Raw genomic sequence first — 9591 nt, forward strand, 5'->3', positions numbered from 1 at the left:
TGAAGGAAAAAAGAAGTTCTCTTTTTATTTTTACACCTTTACACAGACAGCAGGAAAACCAACAGCAGATACAATAAATGCACTCATTTGTGCTACTTCGGTGAACATTTAAATGACTATTTGGCATATTGCTATAAAATATAAACAGCGGCTTCAGCAGGGAAATCAAGCACAAATGTATGTTTGAAAAGGAAGTAGAATTACTCCCGCATAAACATTTTACAGGCCATCTTTTCAGATGAGGTACAGTATGACTAAGAACACTCTGACACCCGTCACACTCCTATAACGACTTAAGCTCTCTATCTTCCACATATACACATACACACACTCAGACACACACAGAAGACACAGAGAGAGAGCTGCTACTTCATGCTTTCATTTCTGATACTACCAGCTACTTATATGAGTAAAGCTGTGTGTGTGTGCTCTTACAGTGTTATCTGTCTGAGCATATGTGTGTGTATGTAAGCATTAACATCAGCATGAATGAAAGCTACTTCAATTCTAGGCGGTGCTCGCCTCGGGCTATGTGGGAAGAGAACTCGTAACGGTCCCGGCTGCGGTGGCCACACACGTTGCACTCGAGCGGGTCGCGGAAGCCGTGGCAACCCATGTGGATAGTGAACATGACATAGTCCAGAAAAATCACCCTGCAGTGGCTGCAGGGGTAAACTGCCCCAGGCAGCGTTCCTGCCTCCCCGTCAGACCGCACCACTCGCAAAGCCTCCAGTGGCGACAAAGGGATGGGCTGGGCATGTGGGTGAGGGATGCCGTTCTGGTGGTTCAGCCCCCCCAGCAGGTGCCCTAAGCTGTACATGACGGGCTGGGACATCTGGGAGCTGTCAGTGTGGAACGAGTCCATGCCGAGTGGTGGCTGGGCGGAGTGAGGAAGGCCCAGGAGTGACATGCCCATCTTATGGCCGTTGGTGAGGCCCATAGGGTTGATGTCGTTGCGACTTAACGAGATGGGGTAGGGCCTGTGGGAGGGAGTTGGGTCGCTCTCTAGGCCTGTGAGGATTGGTTGTTGCTGGTGGTGGCCATCTGGCCCTGGGGAGCCCGGTGGAGGGTCCTTGACATCAGTTCGGTGGACCAGCTCCCTGTTAAAGCTCAGGTCCAGGCAGACGCCGTTGTCGCCTAGACCAGTAACATGAGAAGAAAGAGCACTGAAGACTCAGCAGGAGGTTTCACAGACTTCCTCCAACAGCATGGCCAGAGAAATAGCACAGGCAACACAGAGTTACATCAGGCAACAGTTAAAGCAGTTATTGCTTAAAGATGGAAGAAAATCTTACAGAGACCTTTAGAGGTCTCTAAGGGGTCAATGACGAAAAATGCGCAGCCGCCAGGGCAGCAAAAAGGAAACCCCACACCATGAACTGGAACACACCAGGTTCACAGGAAAAAAGAAGCCGTAAAGCATCAGAGCATCCTGAGCCAGCAGCTGAACTTGGAGGACAGAGGGCTGAGAGGAAGCAGCCGACGCAGACGAAGGCCTCAGTGCAGCTGCACAAAGTATAGACAGACAGACACCTGCTCACGTTTCTCGCTCCCGCCTGTTCTCTCTCTCTCTTTTTCTCTCTCTCTCTCTCGCTCTCTGCGGTTGCAGAAATTACTTCTTTTTCCCCTGTGGTTGTCATATTGAAAGATTTCACTTCAATTGTTAACCCGATAGAGAGACGTAGGAGGGTTTTTTTTGCCCATACACCCTCATTTGCAGCTTGAGGCTTGATTGCGAAACTACAACCCAAAGTTAGTTTGGGCTTAACCAGAAAGATGAGAACCAACTATTGAAAATCGTTGTGCTGTGTGTGAACGCCCATAAAGTTTGGGAAATCGCTGTGCCATGTCAGCCATTTACTGAAACTGATATCTTATGATCATTTATCACGCAGGCAAATTATCTGAGTGTGAATCAAAACATACAAAGTGAGTAATAAAACTGAGAAGTTTCGAAGTGCATGTTTCTCTCTCCTTTTCATGTATCCATTTATTTAACCATGCATGTTTATAAATACCCACCTATGACATAATTCTGGCAGAGAATTTAGGACATTGGAGACCACCCTGTGGTGTGTGCAGGTATGAGGCAGGTGGTCTGCCCTCAATTCCTGTTTGACAAGAGATGGATGCCAGCAGAGACAAACAGACAACAAGTAGCTCAGACAGACAAATTGAAATAATCTGCAAAACATGAATTCTCTTTCATAAAGCAAAAATGCCAGCAAAAAGCACAAATGGTATGTACATTTTTTTTAAATACAGATGTAAGGAAACAGGTGGACAGTATTAACATAAAAATAGCATTTAAGTAGACCTATCAATCAAATAAAAAAAATGCAGGCAGAGTAATACTGTAAGCTGCTTTAAAATTACAACACAACTCTCTTTGATCCGCTTGAGGTCAGTGCTTCTGCTCACCCCGTGTGTGCTGGATGTGAGTTTAGCTGCTCTTACCCGTGAACTTCTGTGGCATTGAACTCTTCCGTTTGGCTACGTTGCTGGCGAGCCGGTCGAGCAGCAGAGCGCGCTCAGTGCCCATCTGAGTCCTAGATGTGTGGCTGTCCTCTGCTTAACAGCAAGAGAGTGAGAGAGTAAGTGAACGAAAGAAATGCAGATCTCTTTTCAACCAGGCAGTGTCATGAGTAGAGGAGTGCACTGAGCAACAGCTGTCCACCTGTCAAAGCCTTTGAGGTTGTAATGTGGAAAAAAAAACTGTTGCAAAACACCCCAGCTGCTCAAAGCAGAGATACACTGGGAGGAACGAGATATTAATTTGAGATCAGAAGCTCCTTTGACCTCACTTCCTGGTGCTTTTTTACTTCACCAGTGTAGGAGAGGAGACCACAGGATGAGGATGTACTTCCTCACCACTACAGCACTATCAGGCATAAGCTTACGACATTTGGTGACCACAGAAGCAGAGCATTGTCTGTGTCATGCAACCGTGCAACTGTCCTGCCAATAACTTAAGGCACCTTTCGTCTTTGGGGGGTAGGTTAGACATAGAGGGTGTGTGTGTGTGTGTGTTGGGTGGCTGGGCTGAACCATTTGCCCTACATATTGGCTTCCCCTTTACTGCTACAGATATGAGACGTGGTCTTCACAGTGCTGTGACTCCACACCACAGCAGCCATAACCTATTTAGTTGTAATGATGGGGTAACAGCCATAAGCTCATTGATTTAATGAGGCTATAAAAAACAGGGTCTGTTAGCAACAGCAGCTTTAATTGTGCACCTGTTGCATATGCACAAATGTGTTAATGTAAACTGTGCAGTGATCTGCTTAAATTAACAGCTATATCTGCATGTGTGGACTGCGCCTTGGTTTTGAAGTGGTCTGTGTGTTTCATGTCAAAAAGCAGCAGTGAGTGTGTGTGATGGCTGCTCACCTCTCTCAGCGGGACCTTTGCTCTGAATGTACACATGGCACCTCTCTCTGTGCTCTTCAAGGGAGCTTCGCTGCTTGTAGCTGCGACTGCAGTGGTTGCACTTGAAGGGTTTCTCTACTGTTAGCAGGAGTTTCAGTTAATCAAGACGTGAAACATTGACAACATCTAAATGGTACAGCAAGTATTATTTCCTTAACTACGTGGTTTCATACAAAACTGATGATGTGCATATTAGAGCCTGTGCAGCGTGTGTCTGCAGGTAAAACACGTGAACTGAAAGTGAATGAGTAAGTTTCCAGAGGTGAATGAGTAAGATGTCATATGTAATGTGTGTAACCGTATTAAAGTGTATGGCAGGGTGTTACTGGAAAAGCCATGCCAGCTCAGCAGGCCTCATGTGTTCAGAGATTCAAAAGGAGTGAGAAACAAACCAACACTGTACACAGGTGCATACAGTATCAGCCTCACGTGTGAGTGAATGAGCGCATATGTGGCTGACTGGTACCAGAATGGGTGCGCAGGTGCCCGCTCAGCGCGTCACGTCGCCGGCAGGCGTAGCTGCACATGGGGCATTTGAAAGGCTTCTCCCCAGAGTGCAGTTTGATGTGGCGAAGCAGGTTTCCCTTCTGGGTGAAAGAGGCCCCGCACTGACTGCAGTGGAATGGCCTCTCGCCTGAGAGAAAAAAAACAAAAAACACACACACACCATGAAAACAATCCTGCACATCTCACATTTTAACATGACATTTGCTTTATCACTCATTGATCACACAACCCATTTTGATTTCACGTCAGTTCGATCATTGTAAATTATCAGTTGTTGCAAATTTACTTTGTTGAGATAATGTGTTGAAGTGTAAATTACTGCTGGACAACACACTGACGTGGTGAAACTTTGAGATAGCTATTGAAATTTTTGAAAAGAAAGAGTTTTTTATGCTTTACTTGAATTACCAACTCTTTTTCTTGTTCCCGCTATCAAAGTGAATTGCAAAAAACAGAATCATTCACCATCTTTGAAAAGGGAACAAGACAACATCCACTTTAATTGTCAGAAATATAGAAACAATGTTCTCACGAGGCAAACCACACAAATACCAAGCATCTTGAGTTGACTTCCCATGTTGAAAACACAGTCCCACAAGTTTCATATTCTAAAATTTAGCCCCACTCTTCAGCATGTTTTACTACTAAAACCAATCCCACACAGCTCGTCATCTTGACTTCAACATGACGGACCAGATAAGCCATTAAAGTCAGTAATGCACTCACGCTGCTGTGTGAATGGTCATGCTTATCATAGCAAGTAATATAATCTGAATATCTTCATTTCTTAAAGTCTGCTTTGTTACTTTCTTAGTCACACTGTAGCTCAATGGAAGGAATGACAGTGTAAGAGAGACCATCATGTGTTAAAGGTCCCTCACTTTAAATGCAGAACTCGTGACTTTAATTCTTTGACAGTTTTTGTATTGTAACTTCATTTTCTGTTCATTTATGATGAGGGCAGATGTAGCCTACAACAGAGAATGCGTGCTTCATGTGCACGAGACAAACATCACTTTCCACACTGTTAACCTGCTCTAAGCTCTTGATTTTAGGTCAATATATCAGCTCAATATAATGACTACAAAAGTACTATGATGTATTTACATATCTGTTACTGCAATCAAAGCTATCACAGTAATCACAAAGTTATTGGATGTGCTTTATATCTGAACAACAATAGAGGATATTTCACAACCTCTTGCTGTAGATGTAGCACTGGTTAGAACATCTGCGTCACGTATGATGCAGACCCGCTTGTTCCTAATCATAGAGTTTCTCAATCAAACATCTTGACCCTGTCAATACAAGGCACTATCTCCAAAAGCTATCAACAGTGTGATCATTGCACAACTGTTGTATTTGAGGTCAGGTGTTTGGGCTGTGTTCCTGTGTTTACCCGTGTGGCTGCGTTTGTGCACCAGCAGTACGTTGATGCTGACGCAGGACAGGCCACAGATGTCACAGCTGAGCTTGCCTGTCGTCTGGATGCGGGGCGCCATTGCTCCAGGCGCACACGTCCCCTCTGCAGCCGCCGCTGCTGCTGCGTGGGCGTCTGGTAGGGCTGCACTGTCGTAACGCGAGTAGTCCACCAGCGACAGGTCCTGCGGCTCATTCAGGGTATCTCCTTCTTCATCCCCTTCCCCGTCCCTCTCCTCATCATCGTCCTCCTCTGTCCTCTCCTCATCAAAGCCTTCCTCCATCCCGTCCTCACTGCCCCCCTCTGCTTCCTCTTTTGTAACAATTTCTCTTTCTTTTTCAATCTTGAGAAACTGCTCATTATCTTCCATTTCCTCAGCCTCAGTTTTTATCACACCTAAGCAGGGAGGAAGCAAAGGAGAAGTCAAGGATATATTTGATCTATACACACATGAAGTGACTGAAACATGTCAGCAACAAGCAGTGATTTACAGACAAAACATATGGAGTGATGTATAGTGTATAGACAACAGCTTAGCAGTTTTTCCTGTTTTTTGGGGGAGTTTTTCCTTCCCATTCGAGGGTTTAAGGACAGATTGTGTCGTAATGCTGCACAGATTATCAAGGCCCTTGAGGCAAATTTGTGATTTGGGTTAAATACAAAAAATTTAACTTGACTTGACTTGACACTCTCACTTCCAAATAAGGGGCTTAAAAGCCTGACGAGACTCCACTCCAACCAGAATGTGAAAGACGGTCACATCTTCACTTCTACATTTATATTTATAGTTGATAGTTTGGTATTAGTACTAGTACATCTCCAAAGTGTGGGTAGCTTAATTTGGGCCAATGCATAGTGTCACAAAAAGATTCAGAAGATGTGTGCTCAAGATAAGGGGAAGGCATTTCCTCTGAATACACAGAAACTAGAACCAGGGCAGAGAGAGAGACAGCAGGCGTCTCAGGCAGACAACCCCAATTCCTCCTCTGCTTTAAAAAAGAGATTTCAGACTGATTGTTTATCGCTTCTGTCACAGAGGCTGATCTGCATCAGCAGAGCACCACTTCTAGTTCATTTCTACTGCACGCAAGTTTCTCCTGTAGTTTTTTTTCCGAGCCACGAGTCTGTACCTACTGTAGGTCAAACTTCCACACCATCCAGGATCTGCTCATCTGTATGTCTATTTCTCAACACCACATCGGTTGCCATGCAGCGTCCCGAGATCTGGTTTGCAGGACCTCTCACCTAGCCTCTTGCTAAGTGTCAACCAACCCCCTAAGCGTATTCAGTTCCATCCAGAAACCACACTGTGGTCTTGGCGGTGACTGATGATGAGCTGAAGAGCAGCGCCTTGTATTGTGGAGAGCGCTCAGAGGTGCTATGGAAACTTTGCACACACAGAGCTCCGAGAGGCCCGATATAGAGTCCAGTGTCTCAGAGCAGTGAACCGCAGGCTGTGCATCAGGCGCAGAGCAAGGCTTTAGGAAGTGCACCCAGCGGGGCAGATGGGTGGCAGTCAGAAATATATAGGAGAGCTCTCTGTAACACCATGTTTTTTTTGTTTTTACGTGACAAAGACCACAAGGCTGAGTGAAATAATTTCCACTCTTCAGATACCCTGTATGAAACAAGGTGGTCACAGTTTAGAAATGTGCAAAATCATCCTCCTTGATGTAAGGTTACAATGCAGAGTTTCTATGAAGACATGCCCCTTATATTTGTCAATCAAGATATAAGTTTTATCACACGGTGTGTGACACTGCAGAAAGGAGTGAAAAGCTGGCATAAACACTGACGCGCTAACTCCACCCAAACAGTGAAGAAAGCAGATTATATCAAACACTGAGAATCATTTGCAAATCACTTTGCACTGAATGAAACACTGTGATGACCACCAGACACATTAAAGGCACCTTCAGCACAACTAGACTCAACAAGAGCACGCAAGACCCACATGACTTTTTTCTGTCTAATCAGCTGGATGACACACAGATGGCTCTAACTTCAAGCTACTGTCCATCTGATTGATAATATTTAATTGCTGTTGAATAAAAAACTAGCATCCTTTCTATTTTATTTTATTTTTTTAATGTTCAATTGAATTCAAAGAATAAAACCCTACTCCTCATTTACGGGTTGAAAAAAAACCTACCAAACTTCAGTGTATGATACCTTTGAAACCCTTCCTACTCCTAAAAACTTTGTTCCTTTACTAGACAACGTGTTTTTCCAACAGCAGTCTTTGCTGTAGTAAATCGCAGGTTCAGTAGCAGCGTCCTTCACACTTTTTCCTAATGTCTGTGGACAAAAGCGTAATCGTACCATGCTTAAGTGCCATGTTTGAGCGAGATGGCTAAAATGCAAAGCGTAATGGAAAAATGTCAGCGCATGTGTATGTGTGTGTGTGGGTACACGTACGTGGATCTGTCACACCTTCACACTGCACTCCATTCTCGCTGATTGAGCTATCCTCCCTCTCTTCTTCTTCCTCCTGTGACTTCACATCTGCAGCATCACTGCAAACCTCTGAAAAGGTGACACATTGTGCTTGTGTAAATATTTTGTGTGTCATCAAGAGAACTTCAAACCAATACACAACAGTTATCTGCTACAATAATGGCACATTAAAATAATTTGTATGAACATTGAACGTTCTGGAACACCGTTACTGAGACATTAACAACCTGGTCTATGTCTAGCCTGTTATCAACTGTAGCCTGCACAAATTCCTCCACATATACGCCTTCAGCTTTCAATACTCTGAAGTCATGTGCGCTCAGGCAGGATGGTGGCAGCTGTGGAGAAATGTGTGCAGCCTGATCACGTACACTCTTACACTATAGACAAGGAATCAGATACTCACCCATCCCGTCTCCCTCTGGGGAGGTAAATTCAGGATGTTTGTCTGTGTTCATGATGAAAAAAGAAAGTTCTGTGGACAGAAATTAAAATATTTGATAACTGAGTCAAGCTAGATTCCCTCTTATGGTGTTTATACAGAGAATACTGAGCATTTTAACACTATGAAAAAGGCGGGTTTCTTGTGTACATCATGATGTGACATTCTGTTTGATACACTGAGACTAATATAACTTCTCTGATGTTCTTCTAACTATTAACAGCTTCCCTTACTATTTCTACAAAGCATGTTAAGAAATAGAACCAACACTTGCATCTCACTGTTCCTGTTGGTTGGACAACATAAAAAGAAATTTACAGAAAAAAAAAAGAAAAAAAAAAAGAAAAAAAAAGTGGGTAAAGGCTCACGGTTGATTGCTCGACCCTGTCACTACATTTAGCCTTATGAGAAAGAGATGCTGTTCACTGCACATGTATTTCCTGCCAGGTCTGTACACAGGAGCGAATGCGAACGCTATCCACGCCACAGCCAGTGTGGCTCCAATACTTGAAGCCACAGTTTGAAAATGAATTAGGAAATAAAATACACAACTGTGCACTTTTTAAAACCCGGTTTACAAGCTCTGTATTAGTTTTGTTTGATCTGATGAAACTTTAGCAAAAGTGTGAACACTTTTAACAATTCTGTTGCAAGTGTAACTGCAATAAAAAGTATAAAACTAAAGTTAAGTTACTTAGAAAAGTTTTCATCATTCAGAGAGCAGTAAATACTCTTACTTTACATTTAGTGATGACAAAAAAACACAACAACAAACTTTCTCACACGATCAAAATGAAATTGAGAAGCGACGTCTACACATTAGTTCAGGTACTTTTTGGGGTTTTAGTTTTTGCTGGAAGTTAACAGTCAGTTTGAGTAGTGATGAAATGATCGTACCTGCTTGTTGCTCAGCACCCGGAGGAGAACCAGTCTCGTAGTAGGAGATTCCACACTCCGCCACTGGACTTTCTCTGAATATGGAATATATGCAACGTCACTACGGTAAATTTTGGAGATCCCTTAAAGGAACAGGAACTCATTTTGAAGATTGAGCAACAAAGACCAAAGCATGTTCACACAGCAGAGGAGCAACACCGGTGATCTGGAGTAGTCCTTTCCATTTTCATGATCACAGAGTAAACCTTCCAATACTAAACCCGCGGAGTCTGTCACAAGTTTATGAGTGAAACAAAGAACTGATTATGGTCATGATGGTTTGATATCAGCTCCGGCTGCTTACACGCTTCCTGACCTCTTTCCATTTAAGGAGCTATTACTCCATCTTGTGGCCAAACTATAACGCTACTTTACATCAACCGACCCCCCCCCCACC

General features: G+C 43.7%; 1 protein-coding gene across 3 annotated transcripts; it reads right to left on the reverse strand.

Moving 5' to 3' along the window:
* LOC111660404 (zinc finger protein Aiolos-like) lies at positions 1 to 9450 on the reverse strand. Of its 3 annotated transcripts, none has more exons than XM_087175924.1 (8): positions 9156 to 9450; positions 8223 to 8291; positions 7778 to 7885; positions 5417 to 5755; positions 3899 to 4066; positions 3394 to 3510; positions 2458 to 2571; positions 1 to 1137 (listed from the first exon to the last, which is right to left on the reverse strand). In XM_087175924.1, exons 2-8 carry the CDS (start codon positions 8272 to 8274, stop codon positions 497 to 499), a joined length of 1539 nt encoding a protein of 512 aa, XP_087032050.1. In that variant the 5' UTR covers positions 8275 to 8291; positions 9156 to 9450; the 3' UTR covers positions 1 to 496. The 3 variants fall into 3 exon arrangements, with proteins under 3 accessions (XP_087032050.1, XP_087032048.1, XP_087032049.1); XM_087175922.1 differs by having other exon boundaries at positions 5339 to 5755; positions 9156 to 9449; XM_087175923.1 differs by having other exon boundaries at positions 2458 to 2568; positions 5339 to 5755; positions 9156 to 9448.
* Between the last annotated feature and the right edge of the window lie 141 nt (positions 9451 to 9591).

The sequence above is a fragment of the Seriola lalandi genome, unplaced genomic scaffold, assembly GCF_002814215.2.
Source record: "Seriola lalandi dorsalis isolate HSWRI2012SDOR001 ecotype SW California unplaced genomic scaffold, Sedor1 jcf7180002054518, whole genome shotgun sequence".
In the NCBI taxonomy this organism is placed as follows: domain Eukaryota; kingdom Metazoa; phylum Chordata; class Actinopteri; order Carangiformes; family Carangidae; genus Seriola; species Seriola lalandi.